At 35.2% G+C, this 16,023-nt stretch overlaps 1 protein-coding gene across 4 annotated transcripts in view; it reads left to right on the forward strand.

The window, feature by feature from the left end:
* nlgn3a (neuroligin 3a) overlaps nucleotides 1-16,023 on the forward strand; it is a 610,831-nt gene that overhangs the window by 502,407 nt on the left and 92,401 nt on the right. For all 4 annotated transcript variants that reach the window (XM_039765814.1, XM_039765816.1, XM_039765817.1 and 1 more), the window contains one exon: nucleotides 9,928-10,113. In XM_039765814.1, the coding sequence (XP_039621748.1) occupies nucleotides 9,928-10,113 (186 nt within the window). The remainder of the gene's footprint in view (nucleotides 1-9,927; nucleotides 10,114-16,023) is intronic.

Here is a 16,023-nt window from a genome sequence, read left to right on the forward strand (position 1 = left end):
TGCAAAACAGTAAAAATATTTAGTTTATGTAAAACAGAAGTGAACATTATAGGTTTTAAAACATTAGAAAAGGCTGACATTGAAATGCAATATGGTGTTGAAATAACTTGATTAAGTTTAAGCAAATTAAATAAATTTAACACACTATTTTACTTCTTATGTTAATTTTTTCAACAATGTGATTTAAATTAAATTTATAATTAAACAATCTCAATACTGCCATGAATATTGTTTATTTAAATATTGCTTTCTGAACATTTTCTTCATGTTTTTCTTCATTCATCAGTTCATTTTTGAACTCTTCTTATTTCAGCTTGGTTCTGTGAGAGCAGTAGCAGAATAACAGGGCACAAGGTGAATGTGGCACCACTCTTGTACAGGACAGTTTCAAGCACACATTCACATGGAGCCAGTTAAGAGCTTCCATTAAACTTTAAAGGTGTCTTTAGGATGTGGAGGGGAAGCCAACACACTTGTAGGAAAACAAACTCAGGCATAGGGAGAAATGCAAACTTCATGCAGACAGCACCTGGGCTACAATGAGAACAAAGTACTTTGGAAATGTGAGGCACCACCTCTAGCCTATCTGCCATTGTTTATTATGACATTCAAATTTTAATTAAAACAATATCTGTTATTACTAAGACCATAGTATTTGGATGGGAGACATACCAGGACAAACTTGGAAGATGTGTTGGTAAAGCCACCAAGGGGAACTTACACATCAGTCTGAATGTGGATCCTAATCTAACAGTGCAGTGACAGGGACCATGTGCTGTAAAAATGGGTCCATCCTTCAAATGAGACGTAAAATCGAACTCCTGACTCTCTGGGGTCATAAAAGATCACTTGGCATGCTTCGTAAAGGGTGTGTGTTGATATCCTGGCTAAACTGCCCACTGTGTCCTACTCATTCTGACCCCCTAATCATTCCCTACCTCTAACTGGCTAACTGATTCTCCCACCACTTCACCACCTACCAGTTAATATATGATGAGCATACTGACACAAAATGGCTGCCGTCGCATTGTAAAGGTGGATTTGGCAGATTCGTGGTATTTGAAAAAGCACCCCATTCTCTTTGTAAAGCACTCTAGTTAGAAAAGCATCATATAAAGGTAAAGAATTATTATTATTATATGTGTCTACTACATTAAGAAATGATGAGTCAAAATAAAATCCAATAACAGGCAAGTTTCTTTGGTAACTTTGGCAATCAGCAGATGTTTTCATAGATTTTGTTCTTTTCAAGAATGACTTTTGCAGAGCAACTATGTTGCTGTTCCCAAATTCTCCAGGTGTGTGACCAGCAATGTGCATTCATTCTATGAATTTTTTGGAATAGCACCCTTCCACTTTTTCTACTGCTTCATTTATTTAGCTTAGCTGTTGCATTACTCTCCTATTATGTGTTTTGTGTTTCTTTGACCATGGGCCTGGATGTCTGTCTGCTCTCATTTTGACTGGTTCTACTCCTTGGTACAATCAAGTATCTTTCGAACCTCTGTATTACAGCTTTGAAACTTTCATGTTATAATTTTTTTATCTTCCTTCTTTATTGGCACCCTCAGTCTGAAATAACAAATACAGGCAGCATGCAGACACAAGCATTTAGACATAATGAAGCAAATAATGTATGTTGAGTATCTGCAAGGAGGTCTGAACCAATTACACCTCTGAATAAGGGTAACGAGATAAGATTTTTATGCTACAGCAGTCACACCTTGCCTTCCCACTTAGTTTATTTATCTGTAGCTGAGAATTCTGTAAATTGTAGGTATTTCTTTCCATATGGAAATGCTATCGCTCTTTTTTTCAGTTTGGCATGGATAACTACTAAAACCCTCACCTAAGAATTCAATAATACATATTAGAATTATATTGGCATATTGTTTTGTTTTAGATGTACACAATATGATTTAAACATCTTTAATTACATTAAAAACGTCCATCCATCCATTATCCAACCCACTATTTCTTAACTACAGGGTCACGGAGGCCTGCTGGAGCGAATCCCAGCCAACACAGGGCACAAGGCAGGAACCAAACCCCAGGAAGGACGCTAGCACATTAAACATGTTCATGAATTATTTGAACAAGTATGATTTTTTTGTAAAGATGACTATACACTGAGTTTCAAAGCAAAAAAGCCACTAATTGTATTTGGTAATACATCATTTAGTATAGTCCTAATTGAGGCATTCTTTTGTTCTCTTTTGTTTCTTTTTTTTTTAATCTCTTCTAACATTTCTTCCTTAGTATTTCAATGTAGTAGAACAGTGGTTCTTGAACATTTGTTCTCTCAAACCAATTTAGCCTTTCTTGTGTCTTTGAGACCAGAAATCTCCACCGACTGTAATCCTCTGGCGGGGGTACCCACTTGGAGAATCACCAATGGAAGTCGTACTGCATCTGTGGCATTTGTTTAAACCGCCCACAGAGAACAATCGCAAGACACTCTGTAAACCGGACGCAAACCCTTTCCCATTCAGTACTATTGTGAATCACGTCTCTTGACAAACTAAATTCAGACAACACAAGACTTAGAATAGATTGCGACCAATAGTTTAAGATCCCATCCACTAGAAACAAAGGATAAAGTTATTGTCACAATATTTTGAATCCTCCAATACTACTTTTTCTTTATTCTTTATTAATGTACATGATTGTAATGCTCACTGCTTGGCATCTTTCTGTTGTTGGGTCTTCAAAAGTCACAAAATTAGGGTGGACTAGTGTAATCAGGACACATACATAACAAGATTGGCACAACAAAAGTGCATTGTGCTGTTTATTTAAACACTCAGTGCCCCAAATAAGGTGCAATTCAAGTTCATCTTTAAATAGCCAATAAATAAGCCAATAAACTAGTGCTTTTTTGTAGGGGTTTAAAATAAGTCAATGATAAATAAAGAAATAATCCAAACAAGGGTTAAAACTGAGGTTAAAACATAAAGTTAAAATTGGGATGCCTTACTGTCCTTCACGAGGGAACCCCTGAGTGCATTTCCCTCTTGCATCTCCCTGCCAACCCAACACTGAGATGCACGCAAATGTGGCCATCCATTTTATGGATGATGTCCAAGCCACCTCAGCCTATCACTGCTGGGATCCTGAAGCCTGGCTTTGTCTTCCCTCCACCACCCTTGGTAGGACGACCCTCAAGTTCTTTGGCTGCTCCTGCTCTCTAGGTGCTTTTTAGAAACAATCCCCACTGGAATGCCCTCTGCTCACTCTCTACCGGGCTTTCTCTCAATTGTCTTGCCACCCGTCAACTGCTCCCACTGTCCTGATCTTCTTTCGTTACATATTCTCCTCCTTGATTTTTCTTCCCCATGTCTCTCTTTTTCTCTGTTGTTTCATTTTCAATAATTTTTCTCAAATCCTCTCACTTTTGTCTCTCATTTCTCTCAATCATTTTACATACTTTGTGGGTGCAGATGTTTTGCTTGGAGTGTCAATGAGGAATGGCTGAGTCATTTACACCTGTACATTAACAGGCAATTTGCTAGTTTCGCCATTAAACACACCACAGTTTTCCAGTGTCACACACCCACACCACACTCACCAAGTCTGAGAACACTGCTTCTTATATATAAATGTCTACGCGTGGAAGTGTGTGTGTGTGTCTGTCTGACCCGGAAGTGCGAGGGTACAGCATGAAGCTCAAAGAGCCAGCAAGGTGGCCCCATGTGAATGAGTCGGAAGAAGAAAGAAGTACGAGGCTACGATATGTAGCTGAAAGAAAGCTACTCCGTCGCAAAAGTGAAACCACTAAGGAAAGACAAACTCGCTTAGTCACTAATACACAAGCGAGGCAAGCTAATCGGCAAAACAAAACCTCTGAGGAGAGAGAAACTCACTTAGCCACTGATAGACAAGGGGGCGTGCACATCTGCAAAACGAAACTGCCGACTCTGCATTTCAATTTTTTTTCTGACTGTTTCAATAGTTTCTGGGAGCCTGGGCTTTTTACAGCATGGGCTTACACAGCTAGTTAATTTAAAATCCCTGTTCGAACCTCTAATTCGGTTTACTGCAATAATCTTTCTACTCATCCAGATGGTGGTTACAAAGAGGATAATATTTACTGTATGTGAAAGTCTAATGCAACAAGTTTTACCTTAAATTTGTAATTCCCCCATTTGTTGTATGTAAGTATAGTATGTATCATGTTGTCCTGTGCTGAGATACTAATCAAAGCAGGTTTGAAAGAATGGAATTAGTTTATTGGTAAAAGTTTGCTAATCAGACTGGATTAAAAAATGGTATGTTTTGAAGATAGTAGCTTTCACAATATGAATATATTTGAATATGTTTAGAGTTTAAAATGATGTTATTCTAATATATAACCATATCTCTAAAAGTGTGTACTAGTTTACAGTATTATCAAAAATAAACACAAGAACAGATACTTGTTAAGGGGACAGAGACATCTCAGATTAAAACGATCAAATAAAGGAGAGTGTTAAAACACTGACCAATTATTAAAGCCGTCTGTCTTTTAATTTTGGCTCTGGATTTCTAAAAGGTAAGCCTTCTACAATTCCGTAAAGCTTGAAGTCCACTCCATGTCTATAGTCATTTGTCCTGTTTACATTCCCAATAAGAAGAAAATCTAAGATTCTAAGATTTTTTTTACCCAGTATCAGAACTATTTGTCAAAAAATTTAAAAATTACCAGTTTATGTAGCACCAGAAATATAACACAGTTTGTCTCCATATTTCACTGAGTCTTATTTTTTTGGCAATCATAGAGTCGGTTGCTAGACAGACTACCTAATCATTTCAGTATTTTTTCACAAATATTACAGGATTTGGATTTTTAAAATGGCCAAGGTGTGAGATTACAGTTAGAATAGTATTCACTGTATGTGAATTTTCAATAAAGTGCCCTTTATGTGGAGTTTCCTCCTAAAGTTGAAAGAATGCCGCCAGGCTAAGTGGCCTGCTGAAATGCCCCAGCATGAGTGCATTGGTTTCTGGCTGTGTTTGTGTGTGTGCGTGCATCCTGTGATTCACTCGTGTCCCTCCTAATGAGCATTCTTGCTGTGCAAGATTGCCCCAGTTCTTGTTGACCCTGAAAAGGGTAAGTGAGCAATAAAAATAGACAGATTAATCGTGCATTAACGCACATTCATGTAAAAGCTGTAAAATGTTAAATTTGCTACATTCAGTTAATTTCACACAATTAAAAATTAAACACGTCATTCTCATTGAAAAAACAAAAAAAAACTTCCTGACATTAAATGATGCCTCCATGAAAATCAAGCAACGTTCCCAACATTCTTCTAACATATAGTCTGTCCATCTTTGATACCTGATGAAAAACAGGTTTTTGTTTTGTCAGCAGAAGTTTGTGTTCTGTTTTATTTGTTGACTGACAGCCATTTCACACGTCTGAAAGGTATGCTTTTAAAGTGTCAGTAAAATTGGAGGCCACTTGTTAATTTTTTGACATGTAATATTTTACAAATAAGCTCCCTTAAGAAGGTCAATCCAAGGCTGAATATTGGGCTTCTTCACTGCCTTTCTTTTTAGATGATGCATTTTTATTGGTTGGATGATTCTTTGATAAAATGCTTCATTTCTTTGTGAGAAAAAAATATATATTTTTATTACTTTTGTGTGTCAGCGTATTCTGACTAATAGCACAAAGAGTAATGATACTCTTAAATATTTTATACTCAGAGGCATAGCCAGCAAATCTGATCATCAGCATAGGTAAAATGTAGATACTCGTTTAATATTACATGCTATGTTTTCAAGGCATGCACAAATGCACATTTATTGCATAGAACAGGATACGTCTGGAAAATGACACACTGATAATTCAAGATGTTTCCCATACATGGGCTTCTGAACTGCATTTTGAACCTGAAAACCAACATGGTACCAGTTACCTTATTTTTCTGCTCTTTAATTGATGTGTTGCACAATTTTTCTTTTAGAGTAGGGGAACTATATGGCTGTCTAAATTGAATTTGAATGAGTCAATAACACTTAGTACTGACTTCCAGCTAGTTGAATTTGATAAGCTGTTCCAGTTGCTGTGTTTAAATGTTATCTCCTGCCTTTTTCCATGTCTAAAAAGAGCTTGTCTCTGACAGATGCGCACTTATGTGATAATCTTTAAGTAGATCTAGTCAGTCAGACTGCATCTTATACATCCAATCAGCAGTCTGCTCAGATCCAATGATGCACAATCACTGCTTGAGCTAGCAGGGAGGCACACAGGTGCTACAAAGCATCTGTGGGGAGAGTTAAAACCCTTCATAGCTGTTCATTGGTATAGTTAAATGAACAAATTGAAATTGATTAGCTGTATCACTTAGTGGCGAGCTAGGTAACAGCAAGATAGACTTACAGCAATTGATATTTATGGAGCCATATGGAAGCTCTATTTTATGATGCAAAGTGAAGATCAATAGATTATTTGGCAAGTGCTGTTGTCAAGATAGCAGATTCAGATTATCCTGCAGGCTGGCTGTGTGATCTTGTACAACTATTTACCATATCCATATAAGTATTCAGTCTGTCATCTTTACATTTCTTTGGAGTAGCATTCAACATTAAATTTTCTTATATAATACACTACCATGGTTGTCTGTTTGTCTGTCCAGGATTTTGAATCACTTGTAGCTCGCAAACTGTTTGACCTATTGACCTGGAATTTGGTACACATATACTGCGTGATGTCTACTATCTGCTTTTGGGGTGATGATTGACCTCCAAGGTTATTCCTCTTTTTATCTTTATTTTATTGTATCGTAGAATCAACTCTCGGCAGCGGGCAACCGGGCAGCCGTGTGACACATGCGTATGGGCGCCTTTCTCATCCCAACCACCTTTGCCTTCACTTCCCCTACCTCTTCATATCTTAAACCATTCTTGAGGCAGACTGAAGACAAGTGCCAGCTTAAGTGAAAAATTAAAGAAAACATGCTAAGTAATTGCAACACAAACAATGACTTAATCAGTGTTAACTGGAAAAGATGCCGATGAAAGGAGAGAAGAAGCGGGCCGCAAGGGTAGAGAAAAGAAGAGCTGCTCAGGAAGCAGAAAGTGTATCAACCTCTGAACAAATGAATGCTAAACGTACAGAGAAAGAGCATGAAAATGATGAATGCTCAAGTCAAGTGTATTCATTGCATGTTATTATGCGGTGCGCCGTTACTGGTGTTCAATAATAAACTGACATGGTAGCTATTAAATTTTGTTAATATTGTTAATAAAGATAATAATAATACATCTTATTTATATTAATATGCTCAAAGCGCTTCACAGAATTTCAAAATGAACAACAAATATCACTGTGGTGGGCTGGCGCCCTGCCCGGGGTTTGTTTCCTGCCTTGCGCCCTGTGTTGGCTGGGATTGGCTTCAGCAGACCCCGGTGACCCTGTAGTTAGGATATAGCGGGTTGGATAATGGATGGATGGATGGACAACAAATACCAAACACACAACACTGGATACAAAACAATATCAGAATAAAACACTAGATGATAATAAGCACAGGAAACATAAACCTTTGAATTAGAGTAACATACAATTAACTAGATTATAGTACAAAAATAGAAATACAAAGGAAAACCTTAAACAAATAACATCATTTCTGATGCCACTGCAAATCATCCTGAGTACCTCGTTATTCAGGTTAATGCAGTGGCATACACAGCCTGGATAAAGGAACAGAGGTGTCATATTTATTCTCAGATTGTTATGCACATGACTACAGTTGTCTGTCCAACCAACCTTTTTTAATGTGTGTATCCATTTCAGGGTCACTGGAAGTCTGTGGCTGTTTTAAGCTGCAAAATGATGAGCATGAGAAGAGGGTGATTTCACTTGCCTCTTCAAAAGTTGATTAATGCACTGCACTTTTTTCACTGAGCTGAGGGACAAGATATACTGTGAAAATAGCAAATACACTGGAACATATAAAGACATACAGTATATACACTCACTTGAGTAATACACACTATCTTACCACTTGTAATGAGTGAATCCCACTGAATTTGCTTTGCTTTGAGTTCCATGAAAACAAAAAATGTTTGGGAATTCTATCAAACTCAAAAATGCATTGAAGACAATGGGGAAAGAGAAAGTGAACTAAGTCCACAATACTCTGAGTTTTTTATCTCGCCCTGGAGCCTATCCTGGCAGAAGTTGGCACAAGGTGAGTCTGGGTGAGACATTTCAGTTCATTTCAGGGCTATCTCATAACACATCTAGATTCAGGCAGAGTCAGTTTAGAACTTCCATTTGACCTAACATGTAGGTCTTTGGGGTTAGGGAGGAAAACATTGCTCCACAGTGAATACATTACACTGTTAATTCTTTGTTAGCATCTAGTTAATTTGGAAAGTGTCCATAACAAGTTAAGAAGAAAACATAAAAGAAATAAACCACAAGTTAAGGATAACTTATATGGCTGTTCTAGTCTACAGCCTTTTGCTCCCTGTTTTGGCTCATACTTTTCATAGAATATTGTACAACATTCTGTGATTACCTGATCTAACACCATTTCAGCAAAACAGACCCCCTGCTTTTAAATACCTACCCTAACTCCAAACTCACTTTGGAATTTAGTTTAGCCTCTTTTTGTGTGCCTTCTGGTGGCACAAGGAACCACTTTTAATGCACATAAACTAGGCCGTTGCCTTTTCTGAGGGATTATCCCAAAGATATGTGGTGACAATGTACTACTATGAAATGTCTAGAACACCAAACGAACCCACTAGCATCAAGGTCTTGCCACTGGTTAGCTTCTCTTCTAGCTATTGTGTGTTTCTCAGTTATGAACTTTTTCAAGGCAGCCCTTGGTATGCCGTGTTATCATCAAGTGTTCTTGGGTATGGAAACTATAAAGTTTTGCATTTTGAATTTACTAGTTATGTATAAAAGTGAAAGAAATAAGCTATGGCATTCTCTTTCTCTGATCTTTTCATATTCAGTTCTTTGTCTCCTTTTATGTATTTTTTCTTGGCTGTAGCCATATTGTTGACTGTTACTATGCACATTGCTAGTCTCGTGAGACATGGGTCTCATAGTATACAATTATCATTTCTTTCCGCCTACATAATTGCAGCATACTATTTTTCCATGACCAGCTTTCTGGATATTCCAAAACAGCTTCTTGCATAATCTAAGAATTATTTAGGGCGTCATGACTTCTCACGTGTTTATTTTTGACCTAAGTTTCTGGGATATTTGGCCATCAGTATTTGTGTTTGTGTTTCTGGCTTGACTCTTGGTTAGTTTTTTGGACTTCTTTATCACCTGCCATATGGTGTCAGAGCAACCTGTTTTGGTACAATTCTACTTCTTGTGGTGAATGAAAATTAGAAAAAACAATTGGGATTTTTTGGCCAAATGCAACGGTTTGATTTTGAAAATAACAGGTGAATTAGTATCTTTATAAATTAGACTATAAAGCAATTGTTATAATTCAGTTTAGTCATGATCAGTTATAGTGTGTTAACACATTTTTTATTGCTAATGTAGTACTATGTAGTTTTTTCTGGTCTTTTGTATTGTATAGGAATAGTCTAACTAACAAACGATACTTGGAATGTATGTATACATGTGTTTAAATCAGCATACAAACATTGTAATGTCCTTTTTTTGTGAAATTGGTCATGTTCTGCAGTACAAGGTACATTCCAAAAATGTTTTAATGAGAAGTAAATAAATATTTTCATATTCAGTTGATAATTGATTTCAAATTTATTAATGTAATTCGCCAGTCTTTCAAAATGTCACACTTTAATCAAATCACGGTCATGTTATTCTACTTATGAAACTTTATCAATTACTTTTTATTTTCTGAAAAAAACATCCTTTCATACCTGCCATCAGCTTATTGTTGCTATTAATTGTCAACTTATAAATTTTCTAAAAAAATATTCCTTCTTTTTCTGCAGGGTTTCTAAGCACAGGTGACCAAGCTGCTAAAGGAAACTATGGGCTGTTAGACCAGATCCAGGCTTTACGATGGATAAGCGAGAATATTGGCTTTTTTGGCGGAGATCCTCATCGGATTACTGTCTTTGGTTCAGGAATCGGCGCATCGTGTGTAAGTCTGCTTACACTGTCTCATCATTCTGAAGGTAAGAGTCATTTTTCTTTCCTTGCATGACTCTGAAGACAGCTGTATCCACTGAGCAAAGCCAATTTGCAAACAAAATATTATATAATGAGAGCTGTCATTTAAAATCAGCAGTTTAGAATTAAATTCTTCCTGATCAAAATGAAGTTAAATTTATTCTACCAGCTGAGTAGACCTATGCAGTGGACAAGTGCCAAATCTTATAATAAAGTACTCCTTCTGTTCAGGTCATCAGTTTAATATTTGTCACTTATTTGTTTCTTTTTCTTCCTTTTTTCCTTTTGTCATTGATTAGTCAGTATATTGAAACCTTTTTAATATTCTGTTATAGTTTATTTAAAAAGATAAGTGGAGTGTATGTAACTATTTCATTGTTTTGTTGCTACTTTGTATTTGTTAATCTGTGTTAGCAATCTAAGATTGTCTTTAGCAAAGAGTACATAAAGAGGATAAATTAATGAGTTGCTTTTGAACGGAATACAGCTAGCAAAACCTACGAGCAGGAAGCAGCATATTTAATCAAAGTTCATGAAAATAGTATTTAGCCACATTCAAGTGATAAAGTGAAATAGAAAACTTAGCAGCAATGTAGTGAAGTAATAGGGGTCATGCTATGTTCTAACCCTCTAAATCAATACCAAAGTCACAGGGGGTGATGGAGCCTATCCCGACTAGCATAAAAGGTGTACAGCAACAATCACTTTCACTGTTTGCTTACTTTTTGTTGTTGGCCCATGCCCTGCTTAATGAGTCGAATACATCTTTGAGTTAATCTACAGCAGTTAAGGTTTTCCCTCTTTAGCTTTGTAGCCAGTTCATCACTGTTTACTCAAGAAGCAGAAAATATATCTTTCGAAAAATATATCTGTGATATCATCTTACTTTTGAAATGTTCAGTGATATATCTATATTATGGACAGGTAGGGCAAAAATGAAACGAGTAGTAAATTTGATTCCATGATGTTAATATATTGTTAAAGTGTTTAGAACAAACTCAACTTTGTCATCATAATAATTTTTTTTTCCCAATTTTCTTTGTGCCTGATGTTACTTGCTTATTTCTGGGTTGCTTGTGCAGGCCCTTGAACCCTACAGTGTTCTCATGCAATTTAAATGTGCATGGACTTGCACATCTTTATATTTTGGAGTAGCATTTACCCATTATACAGAAATTTGAAGTTTATTAATATTTATTAGCATTTTTGCCTTCTTTGTGATATTGATACATCTTTTAATACTGTCCTTGGGACTGTGTATTTATGATCAAATAATATGTTGATACTTCTTTATTTTGTGTAATTTATTGGGCATCATTCAGCTGATATTTTATGATCACTAGTCTTGGTAGCTTAATACATTATGGAATACAATGTTTATTCCTTATTCTCTCACACAAGGTTTACTGAAGTCCATCTACTCCCCCACAATTTTAATGGTAAAAATACAACTGTAAATTATTTATATTGCAGTTTCACTGGACATTTAAAAGTTATTCAATATAGTTGATATTAACACAACAGCCTACATTAAATTTTACTGTATGGAAAACAATCTGTATCTGACCTTGGAATAGACATTCCCTACTGTTTTTTCAAGCACATTGGCTTTTTAGTCCTTTATTCAGTGGCTAAACTGAATACACACATCCTTACACACCTCACATTTGGCACTCATTTTTCATGTTCTTTTTATGTTCACTTTTTAAAATTAAAGTATTAACATAGAATAGAAGGTATTTTTTTACTTTTACTTTTTCAGTGGAACATGGGTTCAGTTCATGACCCTATTTTTTATGCAATTTACACTTTCTCTGTATGACTGTAGGTTTTTCTTTTGTTAGTCTACTTTCACACTCTGACTAAATACCTGCTCCATTATCATGATGATATTGTAATGTAATGCTATTCTGTACAGAGATGGAGTAAGAATTGGATGTATGGGTGGATGGATGAAGGTATTAAGCTGATAAGATAGGGACTATCATATAACCATGGATTTCTTCCAGGAGAAGGATTAAATAATAACAAAAGCATACTAAGAACAACATTAATGAATTTTACATACGTTTTTGGCACAATGTAACAGCGCCACAAATGGGTTAAGTTGTCTTTCAAAGTTGCCAAATCAACCTATTAGATGAGTGAAGAGAGAAACAAAAAAGCAAATGTAAAGAGGTGCTGGGGTGCAGTCCTGGGCAATACCTGGAGAAATACATTTACAAACTGCCCTCACAGCACAATCAGTGCTATATGATGATCCAGCAGCCATTAAATATAATACCATAAATAATGATAGTTTAAAGAAAATCATAACTCCTTAATGTTGGTTTATTTAAAACACTAGCATTTAGACAGATATAATAATTATTCAGTTAGTCCAAGGGTAAGTTAAAACTTAAAACAAGATATAGGTAAAGTAACACTCTAGATCAGGAAATGCTCTGGGGTTGATCGTACCTACTACACTATCAGACAAGTCCACACATTTCTTACCAGTATGTGGCAGTCTAGCTTTGTTGCATGGTCAAAAGGTAATTGTGTTGGTTGATCTTCACTCAGACACCACCACTGAATTTAACACAGTAATCAGAGGGGTCAAACAATTTGATATTCACAAAATATTAATACAATGTGGCAAAAAAAAATTCTTAGAGTGGGTGGAAAGGTTTAGAAGCAGATTAATGAAATTTGCTCAGGCCATATAAAGATTTTAATCAAATTAATCATATGAAATAAAATGAGATAAGCAAAGGTATTATGTTGAGAAAAATACCTTTTTATTTCATAGAGAAAAAAAAAAACAAACTTTTGTATTGCTACTAAACTCATTCCAGCGTCCATAAGAAGGATGCATAGCATTTCTAACCACTTCATCTTTGTTTATCTTTCATAACTAAAGATCAAAACAATTATTTTATTACTTTAATGTGCTTAAAGTTATGAATATTTTTATAATTAAGTTTTAATTATCTTCTTTTTTTGTCCTGTCAATCATGATATTAAGAGTGCCATCACAAGGGTTAAATAATGAGCAATAGTATGCACAGGAAAAGGTTATTTCTTTGAACCTGTGCAAGCCATTTATGTAATTTTAAACTGATAATGAATCCTGCTTTCGAGTATTTAACAAAAGCGGGCAGAGAAAGCCGTGTTTTATTAGGAGGAATGAGTCCAGGCATTTGCCCACTGCTCTAGGGTTAAATCGGACTAAAACTTACAAGAATAGTACATCATCTTTTTTTAGAGAATGCCTTCCAGTCAAAAGGCAGAAAAACTACCAAACAGCAAACAACAACTATTGCTCTTCCTAGAAAGACCACAGATGATTTTCTTCTCCAGTGCACACATATTTCAGCACTGAGTGGATTATTTTGTGCTTCTCTTATGATACAATGCATCTGAGAAAGTACACAATATAATTTTCTGAAATCAGGCAATGGTCAATGGTTGCTGTAAGAGAACTGAGGTTGCCAAGTGTGAACGATCATGAGAATGCAATGCATATATTCACAGGTAATAAAGGTGATGAAATGTGTATTAACTGTCTGCTTCTTAGAGGTGAAAAGGATGCATCTTTCAGAGCAAGTATAATAATTTCATGACTTTAATATGAAAATTATATTAATCACCTCAATAGTGCTCTTTTCAGCTAAAAATAGGGTCTGCTCTAATCATTGCATAATGCAGTGGAAAGCAATGCAGGTTATAAACTAAAAGGTCCTTTGAGTTAGAAGTCAGTAAGTAATAATTCATGTGAAGAAGTGCAGCTGTTATCACCTTAAAATATCATAATTAATCCACATATTATTTTCAAATTAAACTAATTACATCTAATTTAAATTCATGTTTGTTTTTAACGATGTAAATATAAATTCATATTCCATTTAAAAGCAATTCTAATCAAAGAGATGATCCTTGCTCATAATAAACTGCAAATTCTATCATAATAATGACCAACTAATGATTATTTAATTTTAAATCAGCATAAAATATGATGCTAGTTTATATGCAGCAAAGTTTAAAATTGCTGCATTGAAGATAAAGTGGTTTGCTTTTTGTTTTTAACAATGGGCAGTTTGGGAAAATGACAGTATGGATTATTGGAGCTGAGGCAATTTGCTCCCATAAAGCTTAGCACTGGAATAACTCAATGTTACAAGTCTTTTTTATATGTTGCATTCACATCCTAATATGTAGAAATGTCATATTTCTTAATTAAAGATCATTAATCATTAAAAAATAACTTAATTATATTTATCATCTAAGAAGGAAACAGTTGTTAACATATTAAAATGGTGCTTAAATTTTGACATTAAATACTTGGAAGGAAGAAAAGGTCAATGGAAAGTAATTGTACTCTTAAGTTGAAATTTTCTATTATTATTCTTAGTAGCTAATTATATTTAGAAGCATTTTTATCTGGTTATGATTTTCTTGAACTGTAGAAATCACAGTTCAAAATAAGAAAGATGACTTTAAAATGATAATAAGGAAAGCAAACATCAATTAAGAACTCTATCTGAAAAGACTACTAATATTGTCAGGTGGGCTACCTTTTTGTCCCCAAAGGGGAATATTTAGGAGCTCAGCACAGATGCAGCCATCTTATTTGACTTATTCCCTGAAGGCACAGTCATGATAGTAAATAAGTCATTCAGGAATGTTGCACCATTTAATTTCATCCTGCACATGGAGTAGTTATGTCTTTTCATAAAGCTGCCATAATCCAATAAGAAATATACTGTAGGTGCAAATATGAATTCAGACATTTTTATAGCATATGTTGTGTTAAAAGTATGCATATGGACATGTGTAATTTGTTTTACATTTTTATTTTTTTATTTGCACTATGATCACCTTTCCCTTTACTGTTTTCAGTTTGAAAGTTACATTATGCACTTTGAAGCATTAACTAACTACCTGTATGCTGGTGCCCTCTCATTGGTTATTCCTGCTTTTTAGCCCTGTGCTTGCTGGCATAGGCTCTGGCCCACCATGACCCTGCTCAGGATTAAGCAGGTTTAGAAGGTGGAATGGAATGGTATGGCATATCTGTCTGTATTCTTAATCTGCTTACTCCAGTATAGTGTAGAGGGCTGCAGGAGATAATCAAGCAAAATGAATCAGTTCTGGAGCAGGTGTCAGTCCATCACAGGGTATATGATTAATTGGTATGACGTTTTCTTTACAAAGCTTTATTTCTTTGCAAAATAACTGTTAACATGTGGACAGAAGGTTTTAATAAGCACAGTGAGATGAAGAGATGGGTAGTGAAATCTAAATAGATAGATAGATAGATAGATAGATAGATAGATAGATAGATAGATAGATAGATAACATTTTTTTATAAAAGCTTGGAAAGGCATTTTTAAGAATGTGAGAATGTAGGTGAAATATGACATATCAATAACTAGCCAATGGTGAGCTGTATTAGAATATTTGCTATTTTTAGTACCAGGGGCTAATATTACTAGTTCATTACACTTGTACATGCTACATACAATTGCCCATGAGCAAAACATTTCTGCTTGAGATCAATTCTTGCTTTCCTAATGACTGACTTGGCTTTTGTTGATCATCACTGGAAAATATAATTTTACAAGAAGCTGTATTCTTTTGAAATCAAAGAGGCTCTGTAGGAATAATGGGGATTTTTGTGTGGAATTTCTCCTGTAGCAAATCTTGTAAAATAGTAGATACAATCAGGTTGGAATTTAATATTTTGATATGTAATCTTAAACCATCAAAAAGTTTTGGAGGGTTGAGATAAAAAAAAATATACTTATATATTTAACTTATTATTAAATACAGCATTGATGTTTACAATCTGTATTTGTATGTGGTGCATGCAAAGAACTGAATGTTTTAAGCTGTTAAGCTTGGGGTTGTAGAGTTCCACATGAGACAGTGCT

The sequence above is a fragment of the Polypterus senegalus genome, chromosome 10 (assembly GCF_016835505.1).
Source record: "Polypterus senegalus isolate Bchr_013 chromosome 10, ASM1683550v1, whole genome shotgun sequence".
NCBI classification, from domain to species: domain Eukaryota; kingdom Metazoa; phylum Chordata; class Cladistia; order Polypteriformes; family Polypteridae; genus Polypterus; species Polypterus senegalus.